This window comes from Acomys minous, assembly GCF_964271855.1.
Source record: "Acomys minous genome assembly, chromosome: 6".
Classification (NCBI taxonomy): Eukaryota; Metazoa; Chordata; class Mammalia; order Rodentia; family Muridae; genus Acomys; species Acomys minous.
The window spans coordinates 105,940,386-105,959,483 of record NC_140487.1 but is presented as its reverse complement, the minus strand read 5'-3'; the positions used below and the strand labels follow the sequence as shown (position 1 = coordinate 105,959,483).

Below are 19,098 nucleotides of genomic sequence, written 5' to 3'. Positions count from 1 at the left end.
TCCAAGGTCCTTGGGAGCTTGGAGCCTCCCTGTCACCAGGCATGGCAAATGGGACCTGAGGTAGGAGCCCCATGCTCACCATTCAGAGCAACACTCAAGGATAATGACCATTTATTTCCTCAGCACCCATAAGGACACGGATTCACTGAGAGGCTGCATATGATGTGAGCATTGTGGAGATAAGAAAACTGGTATTCAAAAAAAAGGTGGTGTGATCTGTCCAGGTAAGCTGGGATTGGTCCCTGTTTGTCTGTGTGAAGTCACTACTTTCTCTGTCCTGTGGACACGGTGACTGCTGGGACTCCCGGCAGCCTCTCCTGGCTGCGGTTTGACTCTATTCCAGGCCTGAGTTCAGTTCCTGTGCGAGCCCCTTTGTGGGGTGCTTGATTACAGAGCCAGCATGTGTGTCCCGTCTGGGGTTGGAGTCACACCATCACTGCCTGGGCGGTAGGGGTGGGGACAGGACCTGGGGGGGAGGGGGGGGGACTCAGGCTCTACTAAGGCTAGGAAAGAAGAGCTGGGGTCTCTCAGAGGCACAACCTCACCGTGATGCAGCTCATGGCTGCTGCCAGATTATCTTGACTACCTCCACCAGCTGCTTCTGGAAACATCTGTGGCTCAGAGAGGGGCAGGGCAGGCGGCCCTCGTACTGCACCATAACACTGACTAGCTAGAGGTTAGCTAGAGGAGGAGGGATGGGAAAGGGCATCCTGAGGATACTGAGCTCTTGGAGAGAGGTCCCAGAACTTGAAGTCAGCCTCCAGGGATGACCCAACTGGACTGTCATTTCTGGAGGTGACTGAGCAGGGGGCAGGGAGTGGGCTATAGGAAGCTTGGTTTCCAGGGGACCCTGAGAGCTTGGTCAGCCAGACCAGGCTATAGCCCTTTGGTAGGACTGCAGGCCGACTCTTCCTCCACAATTGCTTTTTTTAAGTGTCTCTCCCTGCACACCCCTGTACTCCCCCTCCACTGAATTATTTTCAAAGTGACACCCACCCAGCCCCTTACAGTTGCACTGTCACCTTCTGCACTCTGCCCTGCCTTGGCATGACCCAGGCAACCCAGGTGCTATGGTGCTTCGTTGCCATCTGACGGGGGCCTGATTTCAGGCTGGGTTCTGTCACCAAGCATGCCCCTTGTGGGGGCCTTCTGCACCATTCCTTTAAGCACTCTTTCAGCAAATGTTGCCTAGAGGCAGAGCCCCAGCCAGGCCCTCCTTCACAGCTGCTTACAAGGCCCTTCCCCCACCAGCAGGGAACCGGCAGGCTCAACCTCCTGCTATTCCCGTTAGGTGGCAGGCAACTGAGCACCCGCTTGTGAGACTCCCCTTTGGCGGCACCTGCGGGTGCCTCTCTCTGTGTCCTCTTACCTTGAGGATGTGCTGCTCAATGGGCAAGGATCCCTGCAAGAAACAGATGTAAGTCCTCACTGGCCAGGATGGGGAGCTTATACAGCCTAGTGGAGCATCCAGCTTCAAGATCGGGACCCCCCCCCCCCCCCGTCCTCCCCATACCCCCCAGAGCTCAAGGGGTTGCATGGCCAGCTCATCCCCCCGGGGAAGGACAGGAAGGACGATGGCCAGTGCGTCCTGGCTGATACCCACCAGCTCGGCAGTGAGCCCAGGCTGTCCTGGCAAGCCATTGTGTCCAGGCACTCCCTGAAGCAGAAAAAAAAAGGGGGGGGAGATCAGCCGCCTCTCCTAGCCTAGTGCTCTCCATGCACCGGCTCACAGCCCTGCCACCTGTCACCCGCTCCTGCATGGGTGGGAGCCCTGACCACCTGGCCACCTTAGCTTGAAGGCCTCACACAGTTGGGGGCTGTGGGAGCCAAGGAGTCACAGAGGGGTGGTCTGCACTCTTGTGCAGCAGTTCAGAGGTTGGGCAGAGGGTCTTCTATAGGGACACTGCTATGGTCTATCCTGTCGCCTTCCTATATTTTCTCATTAATCATCATCATAGTTTCCTGGAGGTAACAAGCATTTTATTGGGAAACAGAGATGAGACTGGGAGTGAGGACCACTTGCCTCCCAACACCCATTTCACCTGCTAATTGTGCCTCATCCCTTGAAAGATGTCCCTGGAACATGGGATGCTTGCCAACCAGACATTCTGGGTGCAAGCCACCACCCAAGTAACTTTTGGAAGAGTGTAAATCCGACTCTGTGCCTCAGTTACCTTCTCTGTCAAACAGCCACCATGTGTGGCTTTCCAGGAGGTCATGCTGTGAGGCACACAGCACAGAGCCCTCATGTAGGATGTACCCAGATACTCCCGTTAAGAGTTTGCCACCCAGACTCTGGCTTTCTTGCATATTCACAGTGCACATTTGCATATTAAACCCTCTGCTGAGGAAGGGAGGATGTTCCATTTCGAATCCCCAGCATCCCGCAAGGAGGAGGTGCACATTAAATATGTGTTGAATGAACGCATCGCTGCACAGCCTGCTCCTCCCCGCTACAGGTACAGGATTTCCTGGGCCTGCTGTGAGATCAGGCCTCCCTTCAAGACCCAGCTCCATGCACTGGGACAGGTCAGCTACCGCTGAGTCGTCCCATCCTATGTAGAGCAAGCTCTCCTACTCCCACGTAAACCACCAGCCCCCTCTAGGACCCACCAGTGCCTAGCACATGGGTAGTGCAGCCAGGATGACCTCATACTCACTAGGTAGCTGAGGAATGGTCTTGAATTTCTGATCCCTCTACTACCTAAAGGCTGGACTTACAGGCGTGTGCCACCTCACCCAGTTTATGGGGTGGTGGGGATCCAACCCAGGGCTCTTGAATGTTAGGCAAGCACCCTACCAACGGAGCCACACCCCAGCCTTGTTATCCACTGTTCCACTCACTAGTGCTATGTTAGTTCAAGCCTGAGAGTGATTCTTACTCTGTTAGAATCACATACCCGTGTCCTCCCAAGCCTGACTACCATCTATCACTTATAAAAAATCTTAGGCGCATTTCTTAGCCTCGGTATACACAGGCATTGGAATGATTCAGCCTTGGACAAATAAACGTCTTCCACCTCAGAGCCCATCTCTCTGCATAGAGAAGTCTGGCACAGGTGCCTGTTTGTGGCAGCCTCAGGTTGGTCGCGGGCACTGGCACTGAATTCGACTCTGGGTCCTGAGAGTCCGCTGAGCACTCCCCCCCCCCCCGCCTTCCCGCCCAGTGTGGCTTGGCACTGTTCACACTACCCTAGCTCTCCCTGGCTAATGGGTAACTTTGAGGTGACTCAGCCTCCCCTCGGCAAACTCCATGCCCCCTGCTGACAGAGCACTGAGTGCTGCCACTGCACTGGAAGCTTGGACACTTTCATCAAGTGCAAAGACTGCCAAGTGTGTGGTGTGGGCTCTGGTTCCTGGTGAGCGAACCCCTGAGAACTGTCCTAAAAGGCAGAGGAAGGGAGGAGGAAGCGCTCCACTCGGGGGCGGAGGGGGGGGAGCCCAGAGCTGGCTCTTTAATACCTGGCTGGGTGACCTCGGGCAAGACACCTCAACTCTCAGAGCTTAAGCTGGCCAAGGTGTGACACAGGGGCAGCACCATCTTCCTTCTGGGGTTAACTTAAGGCTCAAACAGGATGGGAGAATGGTTGTATAATAATAGTTGTAGTAAGCACTATGGTGACAGCCAACACCTCTGGGGCATTTATTGTGTGTTAGGAAAGATGTCACATACATAGTACACACAAGCTTATTTAATACCCATAAGAAGCCCGGTAAGGTGGCTGCTATAATTACCTATATTTAATAGGTAAAGGTATGGAGAGACCATGAGGTTAAGTAACTTGCCCAGCGTCACAGACCATGTGGCAGAAAAGAGATTCACGCTGAAGCTGCCTGGCTCTGAGAATGAAATGTGACACAGACCTCGGCTCATCCTGAAATTCTCTCCTTACTACCTCTGGCCTCTGTGCTGTTTCCTGAGGGCCTCGTGGGCATCCTCACTTCTAGACCTTTGCACCTGCTGCTCTCCCTGCTAGGAGTGCTTCTCTGCAGGGTGCTCCTTCTCAGGGATACTCCTCCTCAGGGGTGCTCCTCCTCAGGGATACTCCTCCCTAAGATGCTCCTCCTCCCCAGGGGATGCTCCTTCTCAGGGATACTCTTCCCTAAGGATGCTCCTCTTCATGGATGCTCATCCCCAGGGGAGTGCTCCTTCTCAGGGATACTCCTCCCTAAGATGCTCTTCCTCCCCAGGGGGTGCTCCTTCTCAGGGATGCTCCTCCCCAAGGATGCTCCTCAAGGGTGCTCCTCCCCAGGTGTGCTCCTTCCCAGAAGTGTTCTCACCTCAACAGGTTCACTTGCATTTACTTTACATTTTGATTCTAATGTCATCTTTTATTTTATTTGCATGTGTGTACATGTTCAAATGTATGTGCACATGTATGTGCAGATTTATGTGTGTGTTGAGACCAGATGTTAACATTGTGGGTCTTCCTTAGTTGTTCTCCACTTTATTTTTCTCTCTACCTTATTTTAATTTTCTTGTGTGTGCATGAGTGCATGTGTGCTGTGTGTGAGAGTGCATGTGTGCTCTGTGTGTATATGTGTAAGTATGTGCATGTGTGTGAGTACATGTGTGTATGCATTTGCACTGGCACACAGTGCCCCAGCAAGCATGTGGATGTCAGAGGACAGCTGAGAATTTGGTCCTCTCTTTTCACCTTGTGGAATGTGGGCATGGAAGGGAGGCCAGCCAGCTGGCCTGCACGCGAGTACCTTAATCAGTGGAATCATCAGCTCTCTACCTTAATTTCTGAGTCAGGGTTTCTTGTTGAAACTGAAGCTCCCCAATTCAGTTAGACTGGCTGGCCAGGAAGACCCAGGCAGGGATCCTCCTGGCTCTGCCTGCCAAGCACAGGAGCAGCAGGCACAGGCCACCATGTCTGGCTTTTTATGTGGGTCCTGGGGATCTGAATGCAGGTCTCTACACTTGTACAGCAAGCATTTTACTGACTAGGCCATCTTCCCAGCTCCCAATGTCACCTTTTCACAAATGTCTCCCCTGCTCTTTTCCCACTGTCCATCCCGTACCCAGCTCTTAGCCCGGACGCTCTCTAACATCGAGTTGATATTTCCTTCTTGTTGCCTGTCTCTCTTGCAGGGATACTAATGCCTGGCCCACTGCTGCATCCCAGCATCTAAAACCAAGCCTGGAGAAGATCACACAGCCAATAGTGCACTCTGAACCAGGGTAAAGCTCTCCCTCAGAGCCTGGGTTCCTGCCAGGCCTGGGCTTGGATCCTATTAGTGGGGTACTTGGGCTAAAACACAACAGGACATTCCTCAAATGAGTCCACAAGCCTGGCCCAGGAATCTGCGAGCCCTCCATGCCATGCTGGGAAGCAATATCACGGAGAAACCCTGACAGATCCGTGAGAAGGGAAAATGTACTCAGGTCTAGCATGGAAGGGGCCCACAATAGCTTGGGCCTTGCCCCCCCCCCAGCCCTTTTACCTGTATTCCAGGCATTCCGGGGGGACCTGGTGGTCCGGGGACACCTGGGGGACCCTGCGGAAAGAGAAGACAAAATCAGAGTTGGGGGAGAGAGCTCCCTGCCACCGTGGATGGCAGTAGTGCCAGGGTGGGAAAGCCGCGACAGGAGGCAAGACAAAGATGATGACAAGGCACACACACCTGCGGGCCCGGCTGCGAGGGGCTGCCCATCCAGAGTCCAGGAGCACCCTGGGTGGGAGTGGGGGGTCGCAAAAGAAGGGGACAGGTTATAGACGTCTACACCAAGCACAGAGCTGCATGGGAAGGGGGCTGGCTGGGACACAAAGCCTGGTAGGGCTCTTGCTCACTGGCATCAGGTGAGGCAAGGAGCCAGGCCTCTCCCCGAAGTGGGGGAGGCCGGGCGGGGCAAGGAGAGAATCTCCAAGCCCACTTACCGGCATGCCGGAGAAGATGGGCGGAGAAGGACAGGAACACTCTCCTGGTTCACCCTGGAAAGACAAGAAGCTTGGTCTGAGGTGGCAAAGGTCCTCTTGGAAACCTTATCTGGGAGGGGTGGCATGGGCTTCAGGGATGGAGAGATCTGGGTCAGCCTCCTATGTCAGGGAACCCACAGGCCTCCGCCTCCTCAGCTGCCAAATGTGGCTAATAGTAACTTCGACTCCATAGACTGCCAGGGGATGGGTGATGTACAGCGTGCAGCAGTCATTTGGCTAAGTCACCATCAGCGGCTGCCCACATAGTATCACTGTAGCAGTCCTGGCTCCACCCTGAGTAGCCCTACTCTCCAAAGCTCTGCCTGGTTATGTACCCTTCTGCCTTGGTCCTTTGTCCCTCTGCCTTTCTCTCTTCTTGCCTCATCTTCTGACCCAGCCTCCGTGTGAAAGTATAGCTGTCCACTAAAAGGACTTTGGAGTTCTCTGGTCTCCTGAGATCATGGTTCAATTCTGAGTCATCATCACCTATGTGAAATCAGAATGGTACCCACAGTCCCTGGAATCAGGAAGCATGTGAGTAGCAAGGTGACCGCACCCATCCTCCATCCTCCATCCTGAATGGCTACTCTGGAGCTATAGGACTACAGGAGCCCATCCTAAAGAGCAGTGACCACCCCGCCCCCCCCCCCCACAGGCCCTTGAGACTTACCTTCTCTCCACGAGATCCCTTTTCACCCTGCAGAGAGAAAACACAGAGAGCTGAGTAGGTGGGAGCGGGAGGCAGGTCCAGCCTCAGAATACTGCTGCCTGGGCCACTATACTCACCGGTGCTCCTGGAAGCCCAGTCTGTCCTCTCGGCCCAACTTGGCCCTAAAGGGAAAGAGCCCAGAGTCAGTAGGATTCAGCCTGTCTAGAGGAGAACCATAGGACAAATGGAGGCAGCCTCGGGCTCCCTGGGGCTCAGGTTCCAGAGGAGGCAGGAGAGAGGAAGGAGAGGAGGAAGGAGGGAGGAAGGAGAGGGGCAGGAGGGAGGAAGAAGCGGCTATGGAAGCAGAGGGCACTTCATCTACCAGAGAACACCTACCCCCCTGCTGCCCCCTGCAGGGCAGTGCTGGTTTGCTTTGCAAATTAGGAAACTGAGGCTTGAAGAACCTTCAGAGCCACAGGACCAAGCACAGAAACCTGGCCCAGAGAGCTGTGGGTCCCATTTTCTTTTCTCTTTGCACACATGCACCCTACCTAAGTGACTCTGTGCACTGAGCTGGGGGAATAGGGGTTGAGACCTTGTTTTATCAACTCTGAGACCTTATCATATCTGAGACCTAAAGTCATACAGCTAGTGAGTGTGACACAGCTGGTGAGTGTGACACACAGATAGTGAGTGTGACATGCAGATAGATAGTATCACACATGGCTGGTGAATATGACACAGCTAATGAGTGTGATACATAACTGTTGAGTGTGACACACAGCTGGTGAGTGTGACACACAGATAGCGAATGTGACAAACAGCTCATGAGTGTGATACACAGAAAGTGTGACATGAATATAGGAGTGTGACACACAGCTGGTGAGTGTGACACACAGCTGTTGAATGTGACACACAGATAGTGAGTGTGACACAGATAGTGAATGTGACAAACAGCTTGTGAGTGTGATACACAGAAAGTAAGTGTGACATGAATATGATGAGTGTGACACGCAGCTGTTGAGTGTGACACACAGATAGTGAGTGACAAACAGCTGCTGAGTGTGACAAAGATAGTGAGTGTGACACAGATAGTGAATGTGACAAATGGCTTGTGAGTGTGATACACAGATAGTGACTGTGATGTGAATATGACGAGTGTGACACACAGTTGGTGAGTGTGACACGCAGATAGTGAGTGTGATACATAGTTGGTGAGTGACACAAGGTGAGTGTGACACACAGCTGGTGAGTGTGACACACAGATACTAAGTATGACACATAGATAGTGAGTGTGATACACAGTTGGTGAGTGACACACAGTGAGTGTGACACACAGCTGGTGAGTGTGGGCAAGGATATAACGGGATAGGGGTCTGTCAGTGCTTCTGATTAGGAACGCAGCTTAAGCAAACACACAGATGTGCTGAGGCCCCAGAGGTCAGCCTCGCTGCATAGCAGGCATCCCACGTCTGCCTTCCTGGGGGACACTCCACCTTTGCATTCAGGGCTCCAAGCCATCCTGGGACAAGCCTGCAACTCCACCTTTAACCCTGGAACTCTCTGAGACCAGCAGGGACCCTGACTGTCTACTTCTCCTGGGCAAAGCAGATCGGCCACACGGGCTTGGGCAAATCCCTGCCGTCCCCCCCCCCCCCCCAGGCTTTGGCACACCACCAGGCTGACTCTATCAATGCTCTCCAAGCTCAAACAACAATTTCTCTAGAGAAAGGATAGGGAAAGGATAAGGCTCACAATCCTATTTTCAACATTACCAAAAGCTCAAGAAAAATTATACATTTGCCCATGGCCCAGCATGGTATGGGCTGGCTGGAAAGTGGTGTTTCTTTGATTTGGGCTAAAATTATCATCTTGTAGAATTCTAGTGGGTTCATGCGGAGTAAAAGCTGACTATTAGACAGGTCTTTGATGACTAAAATGAGAAAATGCACTTATTATTACTTAAGCTATGCAATTTGCTCAATAGACACGTCTCTTAAGCACAGGAGTCATTGTCTTGGGCAGTGCAGAATAGACCCCTTCCCCTCCCCACAGATGCTCAGTGGATGGTCCCTATGTGCTCCAGGGAAAATAAGGGGTGGGTTTCGAGTTCCCAGCTCCACCCCCTACTCTCTGGCCTTTGCCCTCCTTGAGTACGGATATGAAAAATGACAGCAGCTCCCAGCCCATACTGGTGGCTCATACCTGTGATCCCAGCATTTAGAAAGCTAGGAAAGGGAGGTTGCCAGTTTGGCACAAGGGCTGGAGAGATGGCTCAGGGGTTAAGAGCACTGTCTGCTTTTCCAGAGGTCCTGAGTTCAATTCCCAGCAACCACATGGTGGCTCACAACCATCTGTAATGTGATCTGATGCCCTCTTCTGGCATGCAGGTGCACATGCAGATAGAGCATTCATATATATAAAATAAATAAATAAAATCTTAAAAAAAAAAAAAAGAGTTCGTTACAAGCCTAGACTGCACAATGGAGTTCCAGATAAGTCTGGCTTGGAGTGTCAGTTCTTGTCTCTAAAAACAAGAGTAATAATCGCAACAGCACATTTCTGTATGTTTAGAGCTGGTTGCACACAGGGCTCAGCGGGCCACCGTTCCAAAAATGGGGATGGCCGTGTTCCCGCTCTTCAAAAGCTAAAAATGTGCATCTCCAAGCAGAGGGGAGAGAGACAGTGGTTCCTAGAGGCTGAAGGAACAGATACTGGAGATCAAATCCCTAATAGTTTGGCTGGACATTTTCTATTCCCCTGCCGAACAGGAAGGCGACCCCAGTTTAAGATCAGCAGAGTGGCTGAGGGTTCTGGACACAAAGAAACGATCATAAGATGGGATGCTAATTGCCCAGCTTTGTTCAGCATGCCTCGTGTGTTTGCACTCTGTGTACATGGATAGTTAGAGGGGCTGATTTTAAAAGTAAAATACTGTGCAACTGGAGAGACAGCTCACCAGTTAAAAGTACCTATTACTCTTGCAAAGGACCCAGGATAGAGCCCTCTCAGAACCTACATGGTGGTTCACAACCATCTGCAGCTACAGATCCAGGGGATCTGATGCCCTCTTCTGACCTTTGCAGGCACCAGGGATGCACATGCAGGCAAAACATTCATATACATAAAATAAAAATTAAAGGGAAAATACTGTGTGTGTGTGTGTGTGTGTGTGTGTGTGTGTATGGATGGGTATACATATATATGTGCATGCATGAGAGGAGGTCAGAAGTCAGCTTCGGCTGTCATTTTGAAGAAGCCATCTACCTTACCTTGTGTTTGTTTATTTGTTGTTAAGATATGGTTTTTCTTAGGTACCTGGGATTTTCTCAATTAGTCTAAGCTGACTGGCAGGTGAGCCCTAGGGGTTACATTACTGGGGTTATAGGCACAACCAGTCACATCTGACCTCAGTTTGGTCGTCATTGCTATTGGTAGTGGTGGTAGTGGGGTTTTTTGAGACAGAATATCTCTGTGTAGCCCTGGCTGTCCTGGAACTTATTCTGTAGACCAGGCTAGCCTTGAACTCAGAGATCCGCTTGCCTCTGTCTCCTGAGTTGCTCGTTTTTGAGACAGGATCTGTCTATATAGCTCTGGCTGGCCTGAAACAGGCTATGTAGACCAAGCTGGCCTCGAGCTTGAAGAGACCCAGCTGCATCTGCCTCTTGAATGATGTGTTTAAAGGTGTGCGCCCCCATACCTGGGCACATCTGACTTTTCACATGGATATGGGGGTAAAAGGATCAAACTCAGGGCCTTGTGCTTGCACAACAAGCACTTTACCTGTTGGACAGCTCCCTGCTCCTTTTTAAGAGAGGCAGACTGGAGAGATGATTAAGCAGTTAAGACCACTTGTTGTTCTTCCAGAGGACCCCAGTTCAGTTCTGAGTACCCACAGCTACCCCCCCACACACACACAGAGATAGACAGACAGACAGACAGACAGACAGACACACACACACACACACACACACACACAGAGACAGACAGACACACACACAGAGAGAGAGAGAGAGAGAGAGAGAGAGAGAGAGAGACAGAGACAGAGACAGAGACAGACAGACAGAGAGAGAGATAGAGAGACAGACAGACAGACACAGAGAGAGAGAGAGAGAGAGAGAGAGAGAGAGAGAGAGAGAGAGAGAAGAGCAGAAAAACATGGTAGCAATACGTTATCACTTAAAGGCAATCCCAGTGTATCTTCCTTCCCTGAGGATGGCCCAGAAGGCTTGTCTCCTCCCACACCAGGCTGCTGAGACATGCAGTGTCAGCTCCGTGCCCTCTTTCCAGCAACACTGTCATGAGCCCAACAACAGCTCCAGTAGAGTCATGCGTAGGAAAGATTCTTACCGGAGGCCCAGAGACACTAGCACCAGGAGGTCCCATGGGTCCCGTGGCTCCTCTGAGCCCTGGCGGTCCCTGTGGGGAGAGGACAGATAGATCACCAAGGCGTAATTTGAAGCCAGCACAATCCGGCAGTGAGATGCCCATAATTGGATCTCAGACGCCCCTCTGACGGGCATCACCAGGTCCCCATGTCTGCAGCTCCAACAATCACAGCAGAAGACGCTCGCTCACCTGGGTCCCTTTTTCTCCAGTTGAGCCAGGTGGTCCCCGAGGTCCTGGAAACCCCTGCAGATGGAAGTACAGTTGGCTATCTCATACCTTAAAATGGCCCCTTCCGCTGCCAGCCGCCACCAGGCTGTAAGAGACCTACCTGAACGCCAGGCAATCCCTGGGCTCCAGGCTCCCCCTGCAAGTCAGAATGGACAGTCTGAGGCACAGCAGCCAAAGCCACCTGCCTCTTGAACCTGTGTCACTGGCAGACCTGGGAGAGTGTCTGCCAGCCCCAACTCAAGGAAGCCCGCCCCTCCCCCCCCCCCAGAAAAGACTCAAGGGTTAGAGTGATGAGGGCAAAGCTGAATTCTGCCAGAGTGTGGTGGCACACGCCTTTCTTTAATCCCAGCACTCAGGAAGCAGAGACAGGCAGATCTCTGAGAGGTCAATCACAGTGTGGCCTAGAGTGAGTTCCAGGACAGACAGGATAGAGAGACCTTGTCTCAAATAAAAATAAACAAATAAAATAAAATAAAATAAATCATGGTGGCGCACGCCTTTAATCCCAGCACTTGGAAGACTGAGGCAGGCGGATCACTGTGACTTCGAGGCCAGCCTGGTCTACAAAGCGAATCTAGGACAGCCAAGGCTAACACAGAGAGACCTTGTCTCAAAAAACCAAATAAATAAAATACAAATACAAATCCTGTATAGAGCAACATCAGAGCAAGGCTGTTTGCTGTGTGACCCTGGCCACAGAGCTGTGCCCTTAGTGTCTAAAGACTAAGCAGAACTCCAGGATTGGGAGAACCTCAGGATTGGGGGAATCCTGGGATTAGGGAGCTGGCAGCTATGGAAGGGTTGGAAGCAAGCAGGAAGGCAAAGGTGAGGTGAGCTACTCACCTGGGGTCCTTCAGCACCGGTGCCTGGAGGTCCAGGCTCTCCCTGAGGAGGTAAAAGGACAACCCCTGACTGAGACTTCCCAGCCGGTCTCCCAACTTCTCCCGAGCCTCTCGGAAGCCTCCTCTGTTTTCATCACTCTGTGTCTCAAACCCTTATCACATGGGTCTTCGGTCCCACGTTCCCATCCTCCTCTGCCCAGAGCCACAGCCCGGGCCTTTAATTCCCACACTTACCTGACTGCCCTTCAGTCCTGGGGGCCCTTGAATTCCTGGTAGACCAGGCCGGCCCTAAAAGGCACAAGGGAACCCATGGATACCCTCGGTATGTTGGGTGGACAGAGAAGGCAACACACAGGCGGGTTACGATGAGGGGATGAGCCAATGGCACTTACAGGTTTACCAGGCCGACCTACACCTACAGGACCTGGCTCTCCTTTGGGACCTGGTATCCCAGGCAGTCCTGATACATCGGTCAACGCCCCCTGCAGGTTAGGGCAGGCAGTGCAGCCATCACCCTGGTCAAGAGACAAGGGGAGCCTGTGAGGCAGGACTAACCAGGCCAAGGGGCATCGTAAAATCCCACCTCCCCACCCGACACCCGCTCCCCCGCCCCACCCACATCCTCTGAGAGACCTCCTCTTCTGAGAAAACAAAATAGATCTCAGATACTCCAAGCTGCAGTAACGAGCCAAGGAATCTGGTGCTGCCCCGGCTCCCTTGACTTTCTCTGCAGTTCTATCCCTCGTTAACTGGCCCCTTGATTTCTATTTCCTCAGTCAACGAACTCCTCTCCCAGGCCTGGCCGACCGACCTTTGCTCCTTTTGGCCCAGCAGGCCCCCGAACCCCAGGCTCTCCAGACATTCCAGGCTGCCCCGTGGTGCCAGGCGTTCCAGGGTCTCCGGGATTCCCAGCCTCCCCCTGTAAGGAACAGTGTTTAAGGAGGATAGGTGTCACCCTACTGCGGGGGGGGGGGAGGGGGCAGCTTGGCCCTTGAGACCTGTGGGCAAACACAGTCCCTTCCAGGGGCTGGGGGCTGGGATCTAAGAAGGGAGTGGAGATTGGCACAAGGGAGCAGATTGGTTTTTTTTGGGGGGGGGGAGGGGAGGCAGGGGTTGGGAGATATGGGGGGGTGCATAGAGATGGATGGGTGGGGAAGTGGAGAGGAACTGAGAGACGCTGGGGGGGAAGCTGTGATCAGAATATATTCCATCAAAAATTTATTTTCAAGAAAGAAAGAAAAAAAAAGAAAGGAAGGAAGGAAGGAAGGAAGGAAGAGGGCAGAGAGGATTCTAAGACAACCAGGCACCCACCCATCTCTATGCCCACACACAACCCTCTCACCTTCTGCCCCTTGAGTCCACGCTCTCCAGCTCTGCCCTGTGGAGAAAACGGTCACAACACCCCTTCGCTCAGAGTGGACGCTCCTGGGTACCCTGCACTGCGTGAGACCCAGGGCAGGTGGCAGAATAGGAGACACCATGACATCTGCTCTCATGATAGAGACCCAGTCCAGCACTGGAGACACTTCTGCCTGTATGACCTAGGCAAGCTACCTCCGCCAGCCCCTCACCTAGCCTCAGTTTCCCCACCTGTCAAGTGAGGGGGGTGATAAGATAGTGTAGGCTTCTGCGCCATAGGGTTCCTGTGAGATTTTTTTTCCCTCTCCTGGGCCAGCGTTTGCTGCCGCCATTAAAGCGGCAACCATCGTACCAAACTGGCGTCTCTCCAGCGTCCCTTGTGCTCTGCTCAGGGCTTCATGCACACCATGACTGAGCTTCGCCTCTAACGACAGGACCCAGAGGGACAGAGAACAAGAGTGACTCGCTCAAGTCAAAGATCTTTTAAAAGCCAGAGCCGGAATCGAACCCCAGCTCCTCCAGGCTGTGCCTTGCCCTTCCTGTGCCACTCTGTGTTCCAGGATAAAGAAGGGCAGAGAGGCCTGGGTGACGGTCGCAAGCAGCTTGCAGTAGACAGGCATGCTGACCCCATCCCACTTTGCCCTCCTGCCCAGGAAGTCTAGAGGTGCAAGGTGGAGGGAGGGACCAGAGCTCTTTCTTGTACCCTGCCCACATCCATCTCCAGAATTTACCTGCTTCCCAGGCAACCCGAAACCTGGGGGCCCGGGCTCTCCTTTTTCTCCAGCTGGGCCAGGCAAGTGAAGCACATTGCTCTCCCCGTTCTGAAGTTTAGACAAGGCTTCACAGGGCACACAAGGCTCTCCCTGCAGAGCAAGGATATGCTGGATTAATTAAGGGTTTCCCTGGGTCCTGGGCTGCGGAACGTAGCCAGCTCCAACATGGAACCTCTGCCGAGTGAGGGGTGTCTCGGGAGAGACCGGGAGCATGGGGGGAAAGCAAAGATGGAAACAAGACCATGCTGCTAAGAGCCAGAATGGACCCCCACAGGCTGTAGGGAAGCCAGGGTTTGGAGTAGAACAGGCCAGAACAGAGGCATCTTCTTCAGAGGTATGCCCTGACAGCATGCAAGGGATGCCCCAGACTCACTTTTGCCCCTTTGGTGCCCACTGGTCCCACTGGTCCTGGGGGCCCCTGTATGAGAAGCCACGTGAAATGATGCCCAGCACCAGCCTGGCCTGGGCAGAGGCACAGCCCGAGCCTCTCAGTTCCCCTGTGGAGGGCAGCACCTCCCGCCTTGCCCTTCCCTAAGCCACTGCCATTTGAAGAACACTTACTGGAGCTCCAGCCGGCCCTGCATCGCCAAAACTACCCTGAGGGTCAAGCAGAGAGTATATAGTTACAGGGGAAACAGGGCAGAGGTGCCAGGTACACGAGCAGACCTTTGAGATCTACTGGCAAGGAAAAGTGAGGCTCCCAAACTCCTCAGGGAGTCCCTGACCAGCCACAGTTGTAAAGCTGTTTCTACAACCAGCTCCTACCCCAGAAGCTTCGCCTTTAGCCAGGGGGAGACCATGAAGTATTTACTCCAATAGCTGGTCATCGAATGCCTTTTAGCCCTGAGCACTGGCCTAGGTGCAACAGCACAAACAAGGTATCTCCTGGACCTTGCATGCTTAAGAGTTTTTGTTGGGCTGGAGAGATGATGGCTCAGAGGTTAAGAATACTGCCTGTTCTTCCAAAGGCCCTGAGTTCAATTCCCAGCAATTACATGGTGGCTCACAACCATCTATAATGAAATCTGGTGCCCTCTTCTGATGTGCAGGCACACATGCAAGCAAAACACTGTATATTCAATAAATAAATAAATCTTTTTTTCTTAAGAGTTTTTGTTGTTGTTGTTGTTTTCCAAAAGTAACCCTATGCTATATAGTCAAGGATAACCTTGGCCTTCTGATCCTCCTATCTGTAACATCTTGCCCATTTTATATAGTGTTGGGGATCAATCTCAGGGCTTCGTGCACACTAGACAAACACTCTACCAACAGAGTTATATTCTCAACTTTCCCCCCAACCTGTGTGTGTGTGGGTATGTGTGTATGTGTGTATGTGTGTGTATATGTGTTATGTACACATGCACGTAGGTAGGTAGAGGCCAGCGGTTGACACCAGACATCTTCTTCAACCATTCTCCACATACATTTTTGAGATTGGCTCTCTCACTGACCCCAGAGCTCATCAGTTCAGCTCAGCCAACAGGTCACAGGGCTTCGCCTGTTCCCTCACACACAGCGCCAGCTCCTGGAAGTTCACATTCAGGTCCTTAAACTTGCATGGCAAACACCTTCTGACTGGAGCGTCTTAAAATAGTAACTTTCAGCGGTAGTGAGGGCCATGAAGGAAGAGCGGGGATGACACAGACCAAGAGAAAATCCTATTTATACTGGGTGGTCGGCGAAGTCGGACCACAGCTATCAGAAGATGCGAAGGAGGCCAGCCAAGTGAAAGAAGGTGGGAGCATTCTGGGTTGCTATGGGACCCGTATGAAGTCTGGAGGCGGGGGGCAGTCTCTGCATATTCCAGAATGGAAGGAGGGTCAGGTGGCTAAAGCCAAGGAAGGCAGAGGAAGGAGGAGGATGAGAATCTAGAAGGAAGGTTGTTCCCAATGACGGCCAGCAGGACTGTGGCCCAGAGTCAAGTCCCAGCAGGCCTGTAAGCAGCACGTTCTGTCACTGGAGTTCTTTCTACAAAAGCACATTAACTGCTCAGTGATAAACGGGCTGTTGAAGGGCCGGAGTAGACACATGGAGGCCAGAGGAGGTCACTACCGTCAGGAGCGGAACCCTGGGGACCCAGTGGCACAAATGGAGAGAGGCGGGAAGAGCCGGGGAAGACGTGGGCAGAGCCATCAGGACTTGTGTCTGGGATGGATGAAGAGGAAAAGATGTGGGGAAAGGAGAAGGATGACGTCAGCTTTGGGCTTTGGGGATTTGGGTTATGCTATTTGCTGCAATGGAAAAAGGCTGGTCACGCTTGGTGGCACGGGCCTCTAATCCAGTCAGTCTGGGCAGCTTAATGAGACCCTACTTCAAAATAAAGAGTAAAATAAGGGTTACTCTGGTCTCTATGGGGCAGAAGATGTAGCTCAGTGGTAGAATATTTACAAGGCATGTGCTAGACCCTGGTTCAATCTCAGTATCACACACATACACACACACTAGCACACATGTGCACATGCATGTGTACACACATGCATGCACACACATGCACACATGCTAGCACACATGCCCACATGCACATGTGTGCATGCATACACACAGAGAGCAGAGGTTGGGAAGGGGAACTAAAACTCCATTCGAGAAATGCCTCATGTGATTTGCCTATTAGAGGTGAGTCTGAACACACATCCCAGTGTGTCTCTCACTTGAGCACTCTCACACCCACAGAACCCCTCATTTGAGGCAACACTCTATTAGAAGTTCAATGCTGCCATTTATTTCTAACACCACCATAAATACAAATGTTAACACGGCCATCGAAATCTAGCCGACCAGCTGAGCAGTGTAGATTATAGACTCTGGAGCCAGACTTCCTGGGCTCAAATCACAATTCTGTATCCAAACACCCACAGGGCACCGGGAGATTCCCTTGGCCTTTTTCTGTCTCCTTTTCCTTACCCATAAGATGGGACTAGCAGAGAAATGTTCTCCATTAGAACCGGGGAGAATGAAACAAAAATATAAAACACACACAAAGGCTTGGAACTGTGCCCGGCACATAATAAGCAGAAAAGAGGAGTTAAATATTATTTTGCTATAAGGTAGTCTTGGATGAGCTTAATCGTTTTAGATTATCATTAGATTAAAAATACAACACTAAGGCACTCTCCTGGAGAACATGAGGTTCCTGGAAATAAATTCCTTGACTCTGCCCAGGGAAATCCTGATGGACGCGCTTCACCGTGAAGTTACAGTGCAATCTCTGCCTCACTTGCCTCTCAGGGCTGTCTCCTCCTGCCTTGCCCGTGTCCCTGACACCCAGCGTAGAACCCACCTTTTCTCCTTTCAGCCCTCTTGGCCCAGGAACTCCAGATTTCCCCTTAAAACAACAAAACAAAACAAAAAGCCAAGATGGAGTTACAGCACCTTTGCCTGACACCCCTCCAAGCCGCAGGGTCCCAGTGTCCAACCAGCAAGATGAAGGAACAAGGGGGCGGGGCTTGCTAGATACTTGCTACTTTACAAGCAGCAGCCTAGCACAGGGCTACTTCCTGGCTACCTCCTGGTTCCTGCCCCAAAGCATGGGATCCAAAGAGCCGGGACAGCCACTACTGTGCCAAAGACAGGCCACTCACCGGAAGGCCAGGTAAACCATAGCTAAGGGAGTCTTCACTGACTCCAGTGGAGGACCCAAGATGCTGGGCCCCAACCCCTGAGGTGCAGGATGAGCAGGGCTCCCCCTAGGAAGAAAGAGAAGGATTAAAAGTCCTTCCGGTGGACAGAAGACAAAGACCAGGGCACAGAGGTCTCCTACCTTCTCTCCTTTCATCCCTTGGATGCCTGGATCTCCCTGCACGAAAAAAAATGGTTTGTGGGCTGAGACGGGGTGTGTTGGAACCCTAAGTTCTGGGGTAGTAGTGTGACACACCACATATGTGTCCTTTGAACTGTCCCATTCCTGTGGGATTCGAAGCCAGTGCCCCAGAGGCAGTGCCCATCAGCCCATATAGCCAAAAGGGAAATAAACTTAGGCTAAATGTCCCCGTTAGAAAGTTCCTTACAAGGGCCGGGCATGGTGGTGCACGCCTTTAATCCCAGCACTCGGGAGGCAGAGGCAGGTGGATCGCTGTGAGTTCGAGGTCAGCCTGGTCTACAAAGTAAGTCTAGGACAGTCAAGGCTACACAGAGAAACCCTGTCTTGAAAAACTTAAAAAAAAAAAAAAAAAAAAGAAAGAAAGAAAGAAAAGAAAAGAAAGAAAAGAAAGAAAAGAAAAGAAAAAGAAAGTTCTTTACATACCCGGTCACCTTTCAGTCCAACAGTTTCCAGGCCCTCCTGAAAGGAAGGGTACAGAAGGAGTAGGGTGAGGAGGTTGGACCAGGACCTTTTTTTTTTTTTTTTTTTTTTTTTTGGTTTGTTTTTGTTTTTCAATACAGGGTTTCTCTGTGTAGCCTTGGCTGTCCTGGGCTCCCTTTGTAGACCAGGTTGGCCTTGAACTCACAGCGATCTGCCTGCCTCTGCCTTGCTGGGATTAAAGACGTGTACCACCAGGCCTGGCTTGGACCAGGACCTTAACCCTTGCCCTGACCACTTTCTTCCAGTATCTCTAGCCAACACCCAAGCCTAGGGACAAGCTTCACTCACAGTAAGAGATGGCTCCTCTATCTTGGCCAAAAGGTATCCTAGAGTCTATTGGGGGTGGGGGAAATGTGCTGGGAGGTTGCCATGGAAACCTGGGATGACACTCTAGGCAGCCCCAAGCCCTATGGTTCAAACTCCCCCTTCTGGGCTATACTCTGCCTACAATCTCTGTGGCATTGAGAAGTACGCAATCCCTCGGGGTCTGTCTCGTATATTGTCCCTCACTGGCCACTTGGGCACTCACCCTGGCTGGAGCAGGTTCCCCTGGTTCCCCTTTAGGCCCTGGTCTTCCGGGGAGCCCCACGAAATTCTGGAACCCTTCTGGCAGCGTTGGACACACTTCACAGGGGTC

The 19,098-nt window shown here is 52.1% G+C and overlaps 1 protein-coding gene across 4 annotated transcripts in view; it reads right to left on the bottom strand.

Annotated features, from left to right (window-relative positions):
• Window positions 1-19,098, bottom strand: part of COL16A1 (collagen type XVI alpha 1 chain) — a 55,399-nt gene that overhangs the window by 23,181 nt on the left and 13,120 nt on the right. For 2 of the 4 annotated variants that reach the window (XM_084784898.1, XM_084784900.1), the window contains exons 23-45: window positions 18,991-19,098; window positions 18,405-18,440; window positions 17,922-17,957; window positions 17,743-17,847; window positions 17,442-17,486; window positions 14,726-14,761; window positions 14,538-14,582; window positions 14,123-14,254; window positions 13,375-13,410; window positions 12,844-12,951; window positions 12,425-12,547; window positions 12,267-12,320; window positions 12,034-12,075; window positions 11,291-11,326; window positions 11,152-11,205; window positions 10,924-10,992; window positions 6,711-6,755; window positions 6,595-6,621; window positions 5,886-5,939; window positions 5,632-5,679; window positions 5,452-5,505; window positions 1,604-1,657; window positions 1,370-1,402 (exon numbers count right to left, since the gene is read on the bottom strand). The exon at window positions 18,991-19,098 is cut by the window's right edge and continues 3 nt beyond it. In XM_084784898.1, the coding sequence (XP_084641024.1) occupies window positions 1,370-1,402; window positions 1,604-1,657; window positions 5,452-5,505; window positions 5,632-5,679; window positions 5,886-5,939; window positions 6,595-6,621; window positions 6,711-6,755; window positions 10,924-10,992; window positions 11,152-11,205; window positions 11,291-11,326; window positions 12,034-12,075; window positions 12,267-12,320; window positions 12,425-12,547; window positions 12,844-12,951; window positions 13,375-13,410; window positions 14,123-14,254; window positions 14,538-14,582; window positions 14,726-14,761; window positions 17,442-17,486; window positions 17,743-17,847; window positions 17,922-17,957; window positions 18,405-18,440; window positions 18,991-19,098 (1,380 nt within the window). The remainder of the gene's footprint in view (window positions 1-1,369; window positions 1,403-1,603; window positions 1,658-5,451; window positions 5,506-5,631; window positions 5,680-5,885; window positions 5,940-6,594; window positions 6,622-6,710; window positions 6,756-10,923; window positions 10,993-11,151; window positions 11,206-11,290; window positions 11,327-12,033; window positions 12,076-12,266; window positions 12,321-12,424; window positions 12,548-12,843; window positions 12,952-13,374; window positions 13,411-14,122; window positions 14,255-14,537; window positions 14,583-14,725; window positions 14,762-17,441; window positions 17,487-17,742; window positions 17,848-17,921; window positions 17,958-18,404; window positions 18,441-18,990) is intronic. The other 2 variants (XM_084784901.1, XM_084784899.1) reach the window with 2 other exon arrangements.